Source organism: Suricata suricatta, chromosome 5 (assembly GCF_006229205.1).
Source record: "Suricata suricatta isolate VVHF042 chromosome 5, meerkat_22Aug2017_6uvM2_HiC, whole genome shotgun sequence".
In the NCBI taxonomy this organism is placed as follows: domain Eukaryota; kingdom Metazoa; phylum Chordata; class Mammalia; order Carnivora; family Herpestidae; genus Suricata; species Suricata suricatta.
Window position 1 is genome coordinate 69,916,748 of NC_043704.1, and position 20,220 is coordinate 69,936,967.

The 20,220-nt window shown below is 44.5% G+C and overlaps 1 protein-coding gene and 1 long non-coding RNA gene across 2 annotated transcripts in view; one reads left to right on the top strand and one right to left on the bottom strand.

Moving 5' to 3' along the window:
* The window catches only part of ITGB5 (integrin subunit beta 5), a 117,661-nt gene that overhangs the window by 80,087 nt on the left and 17,354 nt on the right, over nucleotides 1–20,220 (bottom strand). Inside the window, exons 3-4 of the mRNA XM_029938723.1 lie at nucleotides 16,974–17,178; nucleotides 5,798–6,047 (exon numbers count right to left, since the gene is read on the bottom strand). Coding sequence (XP_029794583.1) covers nucleotides 5,798–6,047; nucleotides 16,974–17,178 — 455 coding nt within the window. The remainder of the gene's footprint in view (nucleotides 1–5,797; nucleotides 6,048–16,973; nucleotides 17,179–20,220) is intronic.
* LOC115291829 lies at nucleotides 6,435–10,158 on the top strand. The gene is made up of 2 exons (XR_003908693.1): nucleotides 6,435–6,522; nucleotides 9,837–10,158. It is a non-coding gene; the product is annotated as an uncharacterized LOC115291829 (long non-coding RNA).

Consider the following 20,220-nt stretch of genomic DNA (forward strand, 5'->3'; position numbering starts at 1 on the left):
ATAAAGATGTATTCTCCAGTTAAACTGCAGACCAGATTCTGAGCAATGTAAATAAAAGTAAATCCAATCTAGACATATTGAAATGTGTATCATTATAGAATTTGAAAAGCACGGAATAATATGAAAAGTCATCAGAGAGAAGGAAAACCATTAGACAGACATCAGACTTCTCATCAGGAGACATGCCAGAAGACAATGAAATAACACCATCAAGGTGATGAAGGACTACTATGACACCTTGGAAGAAATACAGGAAGGGTAAGAAAAAACATAAATGATGAAGGATGAAATGTGTCCGCTCACTTACACAGATTTTTGCATGTATATTTCCATTTTTGTTGTGTGGTACGGACATTTAAGATCTACTCTCTACCAAGTATACAAGTGTATGTCCCAAGTATAGTATCATTACCTAGCATCACCGTGCTGTACATTACATGCCCAGAACATATTCATCTTATAACTGGAAGTTTAGGGGTTCAGTCGGTTAAGCGTCCAACTTCGGCTTGCATCATGATCTTGCAGTTCATGAGTTCGAGCCCCACGTCAGGCTCTGTGCTGACAGTATAGAGCCTAGAGCCTGCTTGGATTCTGTGTCTTCCCTTCTCTCTGCCCCTCCCCTGCTCACACACACTCTCTCTTCCTCAAAAATAAACATCAAAAAAATTTTTTTAAATAACTGGAAGTTTGTACCTTTTGACCAACGTCACCCTGTTCTCCCCATCTCCCAGCAACCACCAGTTTACTCTCTTTCTATGAGATTGGCTTTGTTAGGTCCCACCTATAAATGAGACATGACATGCATTTCAACAACAGCCCGACACCTCCAGCAAAAGAAAATGTATCCAGGACCAGGGAAAACATGCTGCACTAATCCTTCAAATCCTCTATCAAATCCCATGTGACTTTTCCCAGTGACACTTTTCCTGTTACTCAAAATAGCAAGTAAACAGATCGTAATCTGATGATTAAATTATACTGTGTCTTTTTTCTGATTATGGCAGTCCTGCTACTCCTTACTCCAGTCTTGGCATTTCTAGCACATTCTAAGATAGGAAGGGCTGAGTCTGGGATTTTGATCCTTTGGCAGAAACATCTGGAGCAGGAAGAGGGACAAACCTCGGGAAAGCCCCCATGAAAAACCGGCTCTCTACTCTATGAGGTGTCCTGCATAGGTGATTAAGTCACTGCTTCTGATTCTATCTTCCCAAAACTTCCTGGGGGCTGCTGCTGTTCTCACTCAGGGGAGAAAACAACTGCAGGTGCCACTGGAGCTTGAGGAGAACCCAGTGATTTTCCTCTGCGCACTGGTTGAAGGAAAAGAATAGACAAGGACCACAGGTAGGGAGCACCGGGCCGGGGATGAAAGGCAAACAAGTGAGGCGGGCCAGCTGTGTGACACGAGAGAGTGGTAGGGACAGTGGCAGCCGAGCATGTGGTACAAGCCCAGCTCCAACACCCCCGCCCACTGTTCTAGAAAACCTGGAAATCTGGTTATTCTTGGTCAAATCTTCTAACAAAACACAACAGGCTGGATCAGGCACAAGGACAGCTACCGTTCGCCGCTCTCCCCAGGAACAGCGGGAATCTCCAGAACTGGGACACCACGCTCATTCCACTGCCTGGCCGTGGGGATCAGACCTCAGCCCGCTCGCTGAGCCACAGTGACTCCCGGATGGGGTGCCCAGCTTAGAGAAGAGAGATTTGCATGACTCGAGCCTGCTGTTTCATTCCAAACTCCCTTTCTTCACTAGATTTCCTGCCTTGCAAGTCTTTCAGCGTGCCTGTGCTCAGTGCGAAGACTTTTACTGTCTATAGTTGGGTCTGCCTTCCAGGCCTTCAAGAGAGACTCTAGCTAAGTGGTGTGTAATAACCCTGAGTTCCCCTCCATCCTCTCCGGGCTGCCAGTCTAGCACATCTCACAGTGAGTGGATGGTCCTTGGGAAGGGACCATGGAGACGCACCTTGTCTGTCCAGAGACAGGGCCCAATTCGAGGGCAGAGGCGAAAAGAAGTAGACAGAATCACTATTAGAGATGAATTGAAAAAGGCTTTGGTTAAGATGCTGTTGTACCTGGTAAGAAGCAAAATCCAGCAACAGGTCACGGGCACTGAGACTCAGCTAAAAGGGCCTTGAGAGAGACAGGACCAATGTAATAATGCCACAGCCACCTGTGGCTAGGAGGAAGGTAAACCCAGCAAATGACGACACCACCGAGGCCCCTTCACAGTGAGGAAACTTAGAATTGCTTTTGTATTTAAACCTTTTTTTTATCCATTGTCTTCCTCATCATTGTGTCAGTTTCCAACCCCTGGGGAACACCTGAGGGAGTTTCTAGGAGAGTGTACAGAGGATCAAGAAAGACTCCGGAGAATGTACATTACCCGCACAAACACCACTGCATCCTGACCACCCAGCCCAACCCAGGCCTGGGAGCGGTTGAGGCTGCGGAAGACTCGCTGGGGAGTTAGGCAGGTTCGGGTGCTTAGGAAGAGCTTACGCCCCCCCAGGGGCAGCCAAGTAACCCAAGAACTGAAAATGCCACCACAAGGTAGAAGGGCTTGGATCAGAGTCACCACGGAAACCAGCCCTCATCAGAATTTGTACAAGCAAGTAATACACTCTGATGGTGCTGAGCCACTGAGATTTGGGGACTATGTTACTGTCACATCACCTAACATTGCCCCTAGGCAAGCGCCTTGAGGGTCGGAGTGGTTTGCGGATGGGTCTTAGTCCTCAGACTCAGGTAAAGCCTCTGTGCGGTTGTGTGATCTGGACGGGGAAAAGCAAGCACTGTATTAATGGGAATGCACACTCTAAAACTAGTTTGTCAGGACTCTTACCCCAAGTCTACCCCTTACGAGTTGTGTATTCTTGGGTAAGTGGTTTATTCTAAGCCTCGGTTTCCTCATTTTTAAAATATGGCTCACATCTATCTTAGAGACCTCAAGACTTAAATGAGATCACCCACATGGTGCAAGGCATTTAGTGCAGTGCCTGACACTGGGTAAGAACCTCAGTCTTAGCTGTTTTCTTACATAGTAACTATTCTAGGGCCTTGCATCTCAAAGTCTAACTAAAGTTGAATGTGCAGATGAGAAAGAAAAACTTGGAAGTTACCACTCATTGTAATCCTGCCACATCTTCCTGACATTTATGGAAACACTCGCAAGACTAGAAAGGAAACAAACCCGCCTTGTAGAGGTTGCCTTAGGGGAGCTCGGGGCTCTGACCCTCCACCCCCCATACAAATATACCATGCCAGAGTCCTGTCCACCAATCCTGTTTCCTCTTCTTCCTCAGCATAACTGAACTAGTATCCAGCCTCCTTGTAGAACTCCATTCCATCTGATAATGTGCAGGAGCAGAAGTGGCCAAGGCTACTCAGTCCTGGCCCATAAGCTCCCACTAGGAGCAACTGTCCAGTCACAATGACCCTAATAGCCACACGTAGAAGATGGAGGAGCAGAGCATGGGTTTCTGAGTCACTGTGTGGAAGGGAGGCGTCCCCTAGAGTTAGCTGAGCAGGAAATAAACTTCTATCACGACATTCTTTTGGATCTGTATGTTGCAGCAGTTAGAAGCTCCTGCTCTCTGATAATATGTCAGATATTTTCCAATCCGAGTACTTGACTTGTGTTGGGGGAAAAAAAGTCATAACTTTAAAACTCAGGATTTCCATTTCATTTTGTCACGGTAAGTTATATTTACATAACAGCAGGGACAGATCTTGAATTCACTTATCTCCAAGCACCTCAGTCCATGAAAGCAAGAGGAAAGTTTACACTGTTCTACCTGCTCCCTCCCTGAACAACCTGGGTGTCCACTTCCTGAGAACATTGTCTAAAATCACTCAGTGTAGGGGGATGCCTGGGTGGCTCAGTCAGATTAGTGTCTGACTGTTGGTTTTGGCTCAAGTCATGATCTCACAGTTTTGTGAGTTTGAGCCCCACGTTGGACTCTGCACTGGTAGCACGGAGCCTGCTTAGGATTCTGTCTTTCTCCCTCTTTCTCTGCCCTTCCCCCACTCACACTATGTCTCTCTCAAGATGAATAAATAAACTTAAAAATAAATATGGACAAAAACAGATACTGAGATCAATGGAACAGAATAGAGAACCCAGAAATGGGCCCACAAATGTATGTCCAACTAATCTTTGACAAAGCAGGAAAGAATACCTAGTGGAATAAAGACAGTCTCTTCAGCAGGTGGTGCTGGGAAAACTGGACAGCGACATGCAGAAAAACTTGGACCACCTCCTTATACCATACACAAAAATAAACTCAATGGATGAAAGACCTAAACGTAAGACAGGAAGCCATCAAAGTCCTCGAGATGAAAGCAGGCAAAAACCTCTTTGACCCTGGCCGCAGCAACTTCTTACTCAACACATCTCCAGAGGCAAGGGAAACAAAAGCAAAAATGAACTATTGGGACATCATCAAATTACAAACTTCTGCACAGCAAAGGAAACGATCAGCAAAACGAAAGGCAACCAGTGGAATGGGAGAAGATATTTGCAAGTGACATATCAGATAAAGGGTTAGTGTCCAAAATCTATAAAGAATTTATCAAACTCAACACCCAAAAAACAAATAATCCAGTGAAGAAATAGGCAAAAGACATGGGAAGACACTTCTCCAAAGAAGGCATCCAGATAGCTAGCAGACATGTGAAAAAATGCTCAACATCACTCATTATCTGGGAAATACAAATCAAACCCACAAAGAAAGTACCACCTCACACCTGTCAGAACAGCTAACATTAACAAGTCAGGCAACAGCAGATGTTGGCGAGGATGTGGAGAAAGAGGATCTCTTTTGCACTGCTGGTGGGAATGCAAACTGGTGCAGCCACTCTGGAAAATGGTATGGAGGTTCCTCAAAAAATTAAAAATAGATCTATCCTAGACCCAGCAATTGTACTACTAGGTATCTATCCAAGGGATACAGGTGTGCGGTTTCAAAGGGGCCCATGCACCCCAATGTTTATAGCAGCACTACCGACAACAGCCAAAGTATATTAGGAGCCGAAATGTCCATTGATGGATGAATAAAGAAGATACAGTATATATATGTGTGTATATATATATGTACACACACACACACACACACACACACACACAATGGAATATTACTCAGCAATCAAAAAGAATGAAATCTTGCCATTTGCAACTACGAGTGTATAGAACTCGAGGGTATTATGCTAAGCAAAATTAGTCAGTCAGAGAAAGACAAATATATGACTTCACTCATATGATGAATTTAAGATACAAAACAGATGAATATAAGGTAAAGGAAGCAAAAATAATATAAAAACAGGGAGGGAGACAAAACATAAGAGACTCTTAAATATAGAGAAAAAACAGAGGGTTGCTGGAGGGGTTGTAGGAGGGGTTGCAGGAGGGGGGATGGGCTAAATAGGTAAAAGGCATTAAAGAATCTACTCCCGAATCATGTTGCCCTATATACTAACTTGGATGTAAATTTTAAAAAATAATAAAATTAAATAAATAAATAAATAAATAAAATCTCTTAATGTAGAACACAGTGCTATATCAAACAGGCAGGAAAATAAATGAGCTATGATCATTAAGCCCTCCCATAGCCTTGCAACAGTTCACACCTTCACACATAGTTGGGGGGACAGAACTGGATCATCATTGATCAGATTAAACACTGAAGCCTGCCCCACCCCGCAAAATGCCTTCCCTAGTCCTTTCTTTGGACTAAGTTTTCCTGACACTCCACTCCCACTACACTTAAACACCCAACAGAAGGACGACTGATCACTCACCCAATGCATGGATTGGTCTGGTACCTTGGCGCTGTGTAGGAGAAAGGGGAGATGTTCTTGTCTACAAAAGACCCGAACCCCAACCGGAAGTTGCTGGTGAGCTTCCTCATCTCCTCAGCAAGCTTGGTGCCCAGGTTTCGGATGCTGTCCAAGTCATCCTTCATGGACAGGGAGAGGTCCATCAGGTAGTACAAGTCCACAGGGTAATCCTCCACCTGTCGAACCTGCAGCTGGAAGGTAGTCTTGTCACCTGTGCCAACAGAGAGGCCGTGTAATTAGAGGTCCAACTCACTGGGGGCCGAAGGCATGGATTTCACTTTCAAACCTGGTCCTCCTCTTACTTTTCTTTAGTGACCACATGCTTCTCAAAAGAAATGTTTTTTCTGAGAAGAAGAAGAGGAAGAGGAGGAGGAGGAGGAGGAGGGATAAGAAGAAGAAATGTTTTTCTTGGAAGTAGAGTTACTGAAGGGAATATGATGTTGAGGGTGAAGTTCTAGGTTCTCCTTCCAAACACTTGGCTCGGCGTTTTTAAGGAAACTCCTTAACAACTAGTCCCCCCAGTGCTGTTCTGTTTTGTCAACAAAAAGGAATCTTGGGCAGTTGGTGGATAATGGACCAGAAAATTCCATGGACACGGATTAGGTGAGACTAACCCACCAACCACACACCAGCTTCAGGGAAAGGAGATGCCAACATGGGAATATGGCCAGAAGGAGACTTTCAAGGTGTGTGTGAAATAGAAAACAGGGAAGAAATAAACAAAAGGAGGTACAAGTATGAGTAAGAACTGAGGGGGGAAGAGAGATATAAGGTGAGAATGGGGACATACAGTCACTTAAAATACACCCAAAGGGCAAAAACATTTTTGCTCACGCCATATGTCTCCTATTTCTACTTCCCTAGCCATTTATAGGGAACAGTATTTAGCTCTTGGGTATACTGGACATTTTGGGATATCATAGACACAAATTATTATCATTAGAAATTATATGTACAGGGGAACCTAGGTGGCTCAGTTGGTTGAGCATCCAACTCTTGACTTCAGCTCACGTCATAATCCTGGTGTTGTGGGAGCAAGCCCCTTGTCGGGCTTTGCTCTAGGCATAGAGCCTGCTTGAGAGTCTCTGTCTCTCTCTCTGCCCCTCTCCCCCGTTCATGTTCTCTCTCACACTCACGCTCTCTCAAATAAAAAGAAAAAAATTCTATGTATAAATACAGGAAGACAGATTCTAAATTTTAGTACCATCGAACTGAAGGAGAAAGGAAGGAAGGAAAGAAGGAAGGAAGGAAGGAAGAAAAAAAGAAAGAAAAAAAGAGAAAGAAAGAAAAAGAAAACACTAGTAGATTTGTCTACCAGCTATAAGAAGAAGAAAATAATTCTTGGTTCTAAAATAAGAGTCAGAGACAGAGGAAAGAGGAATTAATTAAAAGAAAACGAAGAGAAAAGCCAGTGTCTGGGAGGCATGGCCTCTGCAATGTCACCTCCCAGGGTTTACAGAAAGGCCCAAGTCAGTGTAGCAACCAGAGGACCCATGCCAGGATAGTTATCCTAAATCATTTCACAGGCTCTAAAAACACATCATTTAGTACCAACTTCAAGAGGCAATCATACCAAGTAATTCTATCTGCCCTTGAGCTTATTAGTTTTTCAGAGGCACCAAGATGTCCTTGAACTCTCTGGATAGGATTGCTGCGCACACTTATTTGAAATCCGGACATACTCGTGTATTCAGAAGGGCACAGTGAGGCTGCCTGTCCTGCCCACAAGGTTCACACCTGATGCTGGTGGTCACCTCTCAAAGAAGCTAGTCTCCCATCTCAAGCTGACAACCAGCAAGCTGAAGTCTTCTTAAACTTGGAGGTAGGGACCACAATCCCACGTGCTCCTTCTCCTCCTCCCACCCCAGACAAGGCACATTGCATTAACTAGACCATGGAGATTCAGATGACCAAAAGACTTCAGTCCAAGTTCCGGCTCTGTCCCTCAACTGTGGGAGCAACCTAAGCCTCAGTGTCCTTAGATCCACAATGGAAATAATAACAGCACAGCACTGATTAAGCCCATGAAGCACTCGTTTGGAGAGCAGTGTTTGGTAAGCAGCAGTGGCCTGCACAAATGAAGTGTAATAATTATAATCACTATGTTTTGTCTGAGCGACAGCTCTGAGCCTGCTGCCCGGGACTTGTCTTCGCATGTCCCATCCTAGCCTCCGCAAGCTGATGCAGTTTGGGTTGCCTGTTGATAGGAGCCTATTTTTAAAAACCATCCGAGTCTGACTCAAGCTGAGGAATGTTGGAGATTTCTTCCAGAATGAATTCTGGACTGCTGTAATGTCTGCCTCTGGCTCCCATCAGGCAGACAGAGCAGGTCCCTGCTCTGGGCCCCTCCCAGCCCTGGATGCCACATCGCAGTGGGGGAGGGACAGGAGGGAAGAGAACTTGGGGGAAGGGACAGCCTCCTTGGTCTTTGTGTGGGTGGACTACAGATCCCAAATGGGCAGAGCCTAAAATCTGTCTGCTCTGTCCAATCCCATGACCTCTTGGCAGAGTCTTCTACATTTTCTGTCTACCTGTGCCCTTCCCCCCAAGTTCCCAACTGCATCTTCTTTGATCCAGAATCCACTTCTACCTTTTTGTGGAATATAAGTAATGAACAGATGAGCACTTTAGGACCAGGGAGTGGAGAACAGGCTTGGACTTGGGGAGGCATCGTGGGAGGGAAGAGGGCACCGGATTCGGAGAACAAGAGCTTGGCTGAAATCCAGACCTTGTCACCCAGAACCTGGGAGACTTCAGGCTCCTCTAAACTGCTCCTCAGTTCTTGGATCAGTAAAACGGGGGGATGTTAATTACTGTGAGGATCAAAGGAGACAATGTATCCTAACACCACACAAATGCTTCTTTCTACACAAGAAAAACTTCGCCTGGGTTCCCCCCAAAAGTCAGTTATTAAAGCAATTTCCTCTAGGGATAAAAAGGGAGATAGAAAATTCTGCCCGAAACTTAAGTGTGAATGGCTCTAGCCTTGGGTATTAAATTGAACTGCACGTTTTCCAGGCATGAAAGCAAAAAGGGAAACACAGTATGATATACACATCTGTGCGTGCTAAGCAGGTATCCACTCTGAAGTGAGAAATCTCTTGGCATCATATTCTAAAGGAAGCTGATTACTAAAAACAACACAGAGGGGGGGCTGCAAATTTTAGAAAGAAGTATTACTCCCAGTTTTCCAAAAACTGAAGGGTATGAGAAAGAGGGTAGTATTATTAGCATTCGTAATGAGGGTTTACTGCTACCTCAACCATACTGGATTTATTTATTTATTTTAAATGTTTATTCATTTTTGAGAGAGGGAGAGACAGACAGAGTATGAGCAGGGGAGGGGCAGGGAGAGAGGGAGACACAGAATCCGAAGCAGGCTCCAGGCTCTGAGCTGTCAGCACAGAGCCCAGCACGAGGCTCGAACTCATGAACAGTGAGAGCATGACCTGAGCCAAAGTCGGACACTTAACCGACTGAGCCACCCAGGTGCTCCACAATACAAGATTTTAAACACCACAAACTCCTGCAGGGGCCTTGGCAATAAAGGGATGTCCCGTCAGCAGATTTTGTAGGGACGGACAATCCTGGACCGATTCTCAGCACAAGTGCTAAGTGTAGGACTAAAGCAGCTGTGTGTACCGGCTCCCCGACAAGAAAGGCCTCCCAGATCCGCAGACTAAAGGTGAGGCGGTGGCCGCGTGCAGAGAGAAAGTCGGAGGCCTCTTTTCCATCTTTGGGCATACTTCCAGAACCACACAAACTTAGAGACACTCCGGCAATACATCTAGCCACACAGCTCTGCACCACTGGAGACTCGGCACCTCACACCTCCGGCAGGGTGCAGAGCCCTCCCCACCTTTGTGGTGGGTGCTCGGTCAGCGCCTGCTTCGGGTGACACCTTCCCAGCCCACATGCCTCCCTCCCCACCTCCTGTCAGACCACTACAGATTTGTCAGGCCCTGTGGCTTTACCCCTCCTCTCTGGGTCCATTCCACAGAACCCTCACTTCACCAGCAGCAGGATCAAACAAATGGGACAAAGCACACGCCCAAAACAGCCAAGCACCGAGCACCTGTCCTGCAAGCAGGCCCTCTCATGTCCTGGTTTTGCCCACTGCCAACGCTCCCAGCTCCAGCTATACTCTGCACAAAATCCCTGCCTCTCGCTCAGGTTCCCCCACCGTGGTCAAGTATCAACCATCCGCTTGAAACATACTTTCGCAGTTTCTCTCTGCCCTCCCTTCAATAAAAAGTGGAGACGGTGAAGTTGGGGATCCTGTCAAGAACGCTTGGTGTATTAAAGATCGATTTTTGTGTAAACATTCAGACAAAGCAGTGTTCCAACCAACAGAGATGTGTGCCGTCCCCAAATAAACGTAAGTAGTTTTTAATTCCCCAGAAATACTCTCCTGTGCCAAAAATTAAAAAAAGAAGGAGCACCTTAAAATCAGGGGTGTTACAAAGAGGACCTACAGGGACTTAGGGCCCAGGTGCACCCTTCAGGACTCTCATCTGGCTCTTCTGAATACTGTAGCCAAAGGTAATTAGCTTCCCAGAATTAAATCCAGACATCGAGCCCAAGATTGCTTCTCAGTCCAGGACAAGACTGATGTGCTGTGACGCACCCCACTCCGCACCCCAGAATTCTGACTCTTGACAGACAGAACCTAGGAAGGAAACATGTGAAGACAAGGTTGGCCTCTACAGTGTCTACCCCAGAGCATGAGGGCTTGGCATTGCTAGTGTCCTTGAAAATAACCTTTGTCTTGGTCGATTTGGGCTATTCTAATGAGTACCATAGACTGGGTGGCTTATAAGCAACAGAAATTTCTCTCTCATAGTCCTGAAACCTCCAAGTCCAAGATGAGCATGCCAGCATGGTTGAGTTCTGGTGAGAATCCGCTTCTGGGTTGTAGACTGCTGACTTCTTACTGTGTCCTTACAGGGCAGAAGGGACAGGGAGCCTTCTGGGGTCTTTTATAAATTCAAAGCACTAATCCCATTCATAAGGGTTCCACCCTCATGACTTAATCATCTCCCAAAGCCCCTTCACCTCCTGATACCATCACACTGGGGATTAGGATTTCAATTTATAAATGTTGGGGGGCAGGGTGCCTGGCTGGCTCAGTCACTTAAGAGTCTAACTCTTGGTTTTGGCTCAGGTCATGATCTCATGATTCATGAGTTTAAGCCCTCCATCGGGCTCTGTGCTGATAGCACAGGACTTGGTTGGGATTCCCTCTACTCTCTCTGCTCTTCCCCTGCTCATCTTCTCTCCCTCTCTCTCTCTCTCTCTCTCTCAAAATAAATAAATAAACTTAAGAATAAAAACAAATAAACTTTGGAGGGAAGGCACAAACATTCCATCTATTTTTAACCTCTTATCTACCTGCCATCAAATCTTTCTTAGTCTTTTAAATAGAGTGTGTACTCTGTCCTTCTGGGTGACAGAAGCAATACGCAAGTCAAGTACCTGGCATCCCCAAAGCAGAACCTGGGAGGAGAGGGGGAAAGAGCACAGACAAGGGCTTGTAGGAACCCATCTCAAAAGCAACCAATTACCTGTAGTTTAGTTAATAGTGCTGTACCAATGTCAGTTTCCTGGTTTTAGTAGTGTACTTGGTTATGTAACATGTTATCAGGGAAAGCTGGGAAGGGTATATAAGAACTCTATTACTTTTGCAACTTCTTGTGAGCCTAAAATTATTTCAAAATAAAACACATGAAAAAACAAACTACTGGTTTATGAGCTAAAAGATCAAGGCAAATAATGACTTAAGTAAATTCTTTCTAACCGCTCTAGGGCTTCAAAACTACCTCTGGCCTTTTATTCACCATTTCCATAACCTTTGTTCCTAAGTTTATGTCCTGTGTTAAGAATTTTTTAGGACTGTTATCCTCACATACAGTTTCCAGGACTGGAAACAAAATGGAAAACATGATCCTGTGTTTACACAAACTCTTGCTTAAAGGCTGGCAGTTCCTCAAAGTTAAACACAGAATTAGCATATGACCCAACATGTACCCCCAGCGATGTACTCAAGATGACTGAAAACACAGGTCCAAACAAAAACCTGTACATGAATTTTCACAGTAGCATTAGTCATGGTTGCCCCAAAGTGAAAACAGGCCCAGTATTCAGCTAAAATGTGGTGTATCTATACAGACAAATGGAATATCATCTGGCCATAAAAAGGAAGGAAGTCTTGATAAATGCTACAACATCGATGAATCTTGAAGATACTTTGCAAAGTGAAGGGAGCCAGACATAAAAAGCCCTATGCCCCTATGATTCATATATAATGCCCAGAATAAGGACACCTGGGTGACTCAGTCGGTTGGGTGTCCCCCTCTTGAATGCAGCTCAGGTCGTGATTCCAGGGTCATGGGATTGAGCCTGCTTCAGACTCAGTGCTGAGCATGGAGCCTACTTGGGATTCTCTCTCTCTTCCTGTGCCCTTCTCCCCAACTCCCACTCTTGCTCTCTCTCCAAAATAATAGTAATTAAAAAAAAGAGAGAGAACAATGTCCAGAATAAGCAAAAACATAGAAATAGTAAGTAGATTAGTGGTTTCCAAGAACTGAATGTGGCAGGGAGGGAAAAGATAATGAGGGACCGTGAATGCATACAGGGTTTCTTTCTGAGGTGAGGAATGTATTCTGGAATGAGACAGTGGTGATGGTTGCACAACGTTGCAAATGTACTACAAACCACTGAATTGTAAACTCTGTTTTTAGTTTTTTAATTTTTTTTTTTTTTTGAGAGAGAGAGAGACAGAGCATGAGCTGGGGAGGGGCAGAGAGAGAGGGAGACACAGAATCCGAAGCAGGCTCCAAGCTCTGAGCTGTCAGCACAGAGCCTGACGTGGGGCTCAAACCCACAAACCGTGAGATCATCTGAGCTGAAGTCAGATGCTTAACCAACCGAGCCACCCAGGCGCCCCTGAACTGTATACTTTAAAATGGCGCTTTAAAGTATACTTGGGGCATCTGGCTGGCTCAATCAGAAGAGTGGGCAACTCTTGATTTCAGGGTCATGAGTTCAAGCCCCATGTTACACATATAGATTACTTAAAAAACTAAATAAAAAATATTTAAAAAATTAAAAATAAGATAAAAAACGGTGACTTCTACAGTATGGGAATCACATTTTAATTAAAAAAGAGTAAAACAAAACAAAAAACTCTGGATAGAGGAAAATGTTCCTCTTGCTCCCCCAGGCTTCCCCTGGCACAACAGCTCACTTATATTATGCTAAGTCTTGCCATCGATTAGGCTGGTACAAGCTGCCAAAGGGTTACACTTCACTCAACAGATATCTATGCGAGGAAGAGACAAAAAAAGCATTTTAAAAAATAAATAATGGAACGAACCGCTAAATCTGAAGGGCTTCTCCAGAGTCAGGGGGTAAGTAACTTGAGGTTAACTATGCACTTGGTAAACTGAATGTTGCTGACTGCAACATAGCATTCTCTTCTCCCCCAAATAAATAAATATCTGGGGCCGGCCTGTACTTTTCTTTAAAAATATTAAAATGTTCAAGATTTTAAGAGGCTTCATTGGCTTCAGATGTTTCTGTATTTGAGGATTATAGTCAGAAGGTCCTAGACCTTTAGGAATTCATGTTTTCATCAGATCTCCTCCAAGTGTTCATCTCTGCAGATAAACACCCTCACAGTTCGGCAGCTCCTCTATCACCCTGACCTCCCAGAAGTGGGCTCTCCATCACCACACACACAATCAGAGCTCACCCACAGCACCCACATCGTGGTTTTGTATTAAAAAAGGATCATGCTTTCCATTTTATTTCCAACACCAGAAACTGTATCATAATGCTGAGCAGGAGATGAGGCTGTGCCCAGATTGCTAACATCAGCAACCTCGACTAATCCCAGCACTAATCCCTGGAGATCCAGCAGGGCCCATACGCTCCTTGTGTTTCTTATTTCCGAGACAATTCAATAGACAAAATAATACATTTCTTAAATATGTGATGACTTGGCATCCTATCAACAAACATATCAAAATAAGACGGACTTCCTTCTTCTTTAACTGAGCAAAAATTTGCTCTATGTATAAATCAGTGCTGTGCATAAATATACCGGCAAGAAAACTTTGCCCAAGGAGGCTACCTTCACTCACATCACTTCTTTACTCCTCTTTGGGAGCTGTCGAAAAGCCAGTTGGTAAGTCAAATCAAACAATGGTCTCTCCGCCTCAGAGTTATACCTTAACTCTGATTTTAAGAAGGAAAATTAAACCTGTTATGTCTCTGGCTTTGTGTGACTTCCAACTCCTTCCTAAACTAAATCTACCCTGAATAAGGATTTATCACCTTGAAGGAAAATACTTCTTAGAAAACCATAGGCTCTGAGACCAATTCTAAATGATGAGTTACAAAAATGTAAGGTTTTGTTGATGACCCTGAAACTATTAACTTGTTTGGAGACATGAATTTTGCTCTTAGTTAATTGTTGAGGACAGTACATGATTATAAATGTATTATAAGCACATGAAAAATATAAACACAAGAATAGAGACAGGATCTATTAAAAATGAAAAATAATATTGCATTAAAGTAGATTTTTCAGAATTTGCTTTAAGTTACAGTTATAGTATAAATAAAAAAAGACGATACATCATTCACATTAACTGCTAGCCACTCTTATCCTATACAATGTTCTAATATCTAAATACTCTACCACAATTCCTACATCCCCTTCTGGGTCACAGTCCCTGACCCTGAGTCTGTCTTCACATAAGGAGATGAGTTATTTTAAGCCAGAGCACATCACCAAATAGCTATCCACATAAAGCCTCAGCTGACTGTTCTCTATGCCGTCACACAGCTCTGTAAGAGCCCCCTTCCTTCTCTCTCTCAGTGTGGTATCTCACCAAACAAAAAGGCCAAATGTCACCTACAGTGGACTTATAAAAAGAGCAACCTCAACTAATCCCCACACTAATCCCTGGTGACCTAGTAGTCTGTGCCTCTCTACGTAGCAGGACCACATACACGCTTCTTTTGTTTCATATTTCTAAGACAATTCAAGAGGCAGAAGAAAACCATTCTTTTTTTTTAATGTTTTATTTTATTTTTGATATAGGGAGAGACAGAGCATGAGAGGGGGAGGGGCAGAGAGAGAAGGACACACAGAACCGGAAGCAGGCTCCAGGCTCTGAGCTAGCTGTCAGCACAGAGCCTGACGTGGGGCTCGAACCCACGAACGTGAGATCTGACCTGAGCCGAAGTCGGAGGCTTAGCCAACTGAGCCACACAGGCGCCCCGAAAACCATTCTTAAATGTAGGATGTCAGCAACAAGAGCAAGCATAAATAAGTGCTTTTGATAGTGGTGCTGGCTAAATCCATCTCTGAGACAAGGAGAAGCACTATTCAAACCCAGACCTGACTGACTCCAGAATCTACACCTTTGGCCACTACTCTTCGAAAATAATGCTAATTTTCACTCTTTAAAGTGTCTTTAGGGGCATCTGGGTGGCTCAGTCAGTTAAGCGTCCAACATTAGTTCAGGTCATGATCTCGCAGGTCATGATCTCGCAGGTCATGGGTTTGAGTCCCACATCGGGCTCTGTGCTCACAGCTCAGAGCCTGGAGCCTGCTTCAGATTCTGTGTGTGTGTCTCTCTCTGCCCCTGCCCCACTTGTGCTCACTTGCTCTAACTCTCTCTCTCTCTCCCTCAAAAATAAATAAACAAAAAAAAGTTTTAGGTATATTTACACAAAAAGTCTCATTTAAGCCTCTGAACATGACTGTGAGAAATGAAGTTGACAAAGACCTTGAGATGCTAAGGGGTGGGCTAACCTGCCCATGCCCTCTGAGCTACGGACAGAGCCAGAGCTAGAACCCATGGCCAACCACATCCATGATTCCTGCCACTAGCTCCAAGCAACCCTGAGGTCTATATAAACCCTCTGGAAAGAGTTATTGCCAATGGTTTCTTAGGCAATAAAATAGAAGAAAAGGGTAAAACTCAAAGGAATTTGGAAATAAGCTATCTTCTCTTGATAATGTGATAGTTCCTAACTTAGACACGTGCATATCCACTCTTTGACATCATAACATTGTGATGTGACAACATACACATTCTAATGTGTAGAATAATATATAACAAAAGTGGTAAACTAGAAAAAAAAAAAACAGTTTTGTAGTTGAAAGACCTAGAGCTGGCTCAGAGACCATTTCTAAGTGGGAGAACCTGAGCGGGTCACTCTTCAGCTATTAAGTGGTATTAGCAACCTTAGAGTCTCCCAAGTATTTAGCGCATAGTAGGTATGCAAAATTGTTAGTTTCTTCACATCACCATCAATTCTAGGGCTTGCAGGGGCTCTAGGGTCGTAAGACAAAATATCTCTACTCTGAAAGTCTGTCGCTTCAGAATGCCATGGACTCAAATGGAATTTGCTGACAAGAAAACATACTTTTTCCTGGCAGCAGCACTTTCCTGAGAAACTTGCATTAAGTAGGGAGTAAACCTATCAGTATCCTCCCATAAAATGCAGTAACGTTATTTACAATAACCCAAAAGTGGGAGCAACTCAAGTGTTCATGGATGGATGAATGGACAAACAGAATGCAGCACACACGTAGAATGGAATTTCATTTAGCCTTAAAGAGGAAGCAGATTCCGACACATGCTACAACATGAATGAACCCTGTAGGCATTTTCTAAGTAAAATAAGCTTGACACAAGAGGGAAAATACTGTATGGGTCCAATTATACAGGACACCTAGAGTAGCACCTAGAGGGGTGGCTGCCTGGGGCGAGAGTGAGGGTAGAATCGAGAATTCGTGTTTAATGGGCACAGAGTTTCAGGCTGGGGTAATGAAAAAGTTCTGGAAACAGATGCTGGTGCTATCTAGACAACAAAGTGAATGAATGTACTTAATGCCACTGAACTATATACTTTAAAATGGCTAAAATGCGAAATTTTCTGTTATATACATTTTACCGCAATTAAAATAATAGCAAAGATGCCCATCTGTCCACAGGGGCCTTGGACTCTGCTTCCTGGGGTTTGGGCCACACCTGGCCATTTCCCTCTACGGGTTCTGCTCTCAGCCTGCGCGGGCTGGGTTTCCCACTATCAACACGCCCCATCCAAGGGCACTCACCAGGCCGCAGGCTCAGGGCCACCTCCTGAGGTGTCATCTGAATGACGTCCGAGCTTGTGGGACTGAAGCCTTTGCTGCTGAGGGGCAGGCTCCGCAGGACCCGGGTGGTGCTGGCTGGGCTCTCAAACTCGCCTCCGCAGCCATTTCTGACCAGGTTTGCCTCCAAGTCACACCGGGAGACGACGGAGCGCAGGCTGCCAAAGTCCTAGATCCAGAAACAGGAGGAGAGCACAAGGTGGTCAGGCTGTCTTTCCAGAGCACCTCAGGTCATAGACCCATCACCATCGAGTGGACCTGAAACCCTCCACACTCCATTTTCATTGTTTGAAAGCAGTAAAAGTGATAGCGTAGACCCCAATATGCCTCACCGAGGATTACAAGGGGTAATTAAAGTGCTGGATATGAAAGCACTCTGTAAACTGTAAAAGCGTAAGAAAACGATTTCATTTCACATTTCCTTTAATGGTCAAAATTCTCCTGAAAAAAATGCATGTGTCTACATGATTAGCCAGAGGAAAGTAACTGAAATGGTCAGTTACACAGCTCAAAAAATTTTGCAAGATGCTATATAAGTGGACAAGTAGTCGTTTGGGCAATCAAGTGTTAATTTTTGAGGCATCCACTTATCTACTGTGCAGGTACTGTACATTACAGTCATTCTGTTAGACAACATGGCAACAAACACTGTGCTCTTTAACCCAGGGGTCCGCTCCCAGGAATTTATCACAAGAAATCAATCAGAAGGGGAAACTCTACAAGGTATATACCACGGTGTTAGTTGGAATAGCATGACCTTATAAACCCAAATCCCCAAACCCAAAGAAAAACATGGTATATTATCTCCATATACAGTCATTTGAAACCATGAAGACCAAAAAAAAAAAAAAAAACTTCAAAACATTTACACTGAGGGAAAACATCAGAAAATAAAAACATTTCTGCATTGATAACAAAACAAAAAAATTTTAAATAAGGATAGTTGAGGCATTAGTGTAGAGTGACTAAAATTATATTTTCTATTATCTTTATTGTTATTTGAATAATAAACAAGAAAGGTACTTTCTTTTCTTTTAAAAAACATTTTAGGGGCACCTGCGTGGCTCAGTCGGTTGGGCATCCGACTTCGGCTCAGGTCATGATCTCACTCTTCGTGGGTTCGAGCCCCGTGTCAGGCTCTGGGCTGACAACTAGCTCAGAGCCTGGAGTCTGCTTCCGATTCTGTCTCCCTGACCCTCCCCTGCTCACGCGGTCTCTCTCTGTCTCTCAAAAATTAAAAAAAAAAAAAAACATTTTTATGTTTATTTATTTTTGAGAGAGAGAGAGAAAGAGTGTGAGTAGTCAAGGGTCAGAGAGAGAGGGGGACACAGAATCTGAAGAAGGCTCTAGGCTTTGAGCTGTCAGCACAGAGCTCAATGCGGAGCTCGAACTCATGAACTGTGAGATCATGACCTAAGCTGAAGTCAGAACCTTAACCAACTGAGCCACCCAGGTGCCCTGCACCTTCTTTTCTTAAACTGGATTTAGGAGAAGGCTGGGTATCAGGATGACCTTATCTGGGCATCAGGAGTTTAGGCCACACACTTTAAAATGAAATAATATACTCTGTTAGAAAATATGGTACTTAGAAATATTCATCATTTTGCAGTAAGGGAATTTTTAACAGCAAAGTAAACCCCAGATTCTCTCTGAACACCCTTTCATTGATGGATGTAGAAAAGAAGACCACCTCCACCAACTGGTTGAATGCCAGCGCTGGACTAGATAACCCTCATAATAGCTGGAGGAGTTTCAACACTGATCTCTTCCCCTCCCCTCTGTAACATTTTGTCAGAAAGCCTCAGATGATCTAAGTGTCCTGACCGCCGTGCTAGGAGCCAGCCTACTGGCAGAAGCACAGACACTCGGAGGACACGCCCTCCACCATGCTCTAGGTGCCCCAGGACTACGTACTGCCTGTTAGAGCCTTCGCAGGATTCAAGACCAAGAAGTCAAGAATTTACAGTGTTTTTATATAAGCGAAACCAGATGTGTTGTGCTGGGCCTCTGCACTTTTGTTGTTGTTTCTTGTTTTATAATTGAATTTTTTTTTTAATTTTGTATATTGAACCCCTGGGATCTTGCCTGTCAACCTCAGGACTGGTACTATAAGTGGCTCCAGACACTTGTGGAACAGGTGAGAAAAATAATTATTCTAGTTTAAATTAATGATCCTTGAAATTATACAGGATTTCAAAGCTAGGCTTCCCAAACTGGGTTCGACGTGGCCAAGTCTGGCTTGGATGTAGGAATTCAAATGAAGCAGCACAAAAGCACAAGGATGGGGGAAGGGAGAGGTCTGCTGTCCTGAGCTGCCTGCAGCAGAGGTCTAATTGGCTGTCCAGAGCTGGAAGGGCTCAGGGGCTCGCCTGCTCAGAGCCTACTTGGCAAGAATTTCTGAACTTCTTGCTGACATACTGTGCCTTGCTGCCAGCTCCTCCAATTCTGACGAGCTGGTTGCGCTTGGCCCAGTTCTGATTGTCAAGGTGCACTGTCTGGAGCTGTCCAGTGCAAAACCCTGCCATCAGGTTGGCAATGAAAGCATCTTTGGTCCCCTCCACGTGACAGGAAGCCCTGATACCTCTCCCATTGGTCCGGAGCAGCCTGCATTCTAAAACAGACTAGGTCACAGGGCCAACCTGCTTCCTACCGGAGGTAGTCGCATGATTCCTAATCCACAGCCTTGGTAATTCATTTCGGCTTGGTCATTGAGATCATGCCCTACAGCCCAGACACCTGCACTAGCAGTGAACTTCACCCAAGCTTCCCAGTCGTCCTGCTCGAAAGATTTTTGACAGACACTACCAGTCCTTGATGGAGAACTTGTACAGGGCCACCTGCTGGCCAGGGAAGATGTGCCTGCTAGTATCATCAGCAGCCTTGAAGTCCAGGTCATCCTTCCTAGACCTGGCAGCCACACCCATGCCAATTACAGCCTTATCCATGTGCCTGGCTTTCCCAACTGTAGTCTACAGGCTCTGAGGTCTTTTTTAGTCTCTAGGACTTTAGGAGCAGGATTCTCCTTATCCCCCTCACTGGTAGCATCTTATGTCTCCTTAATAATATTCTTCGAGGTCGTGGCAAACCTCCACTACAACGCACATGACTTCCCACAAGTTTGCCGCACAGCCAAGGGAGGGCCATCAATCTTTATACCGTCACCCGGCTGCCAGGAGGAGAACTACCAATGACCATATTAAAACCGCAATTC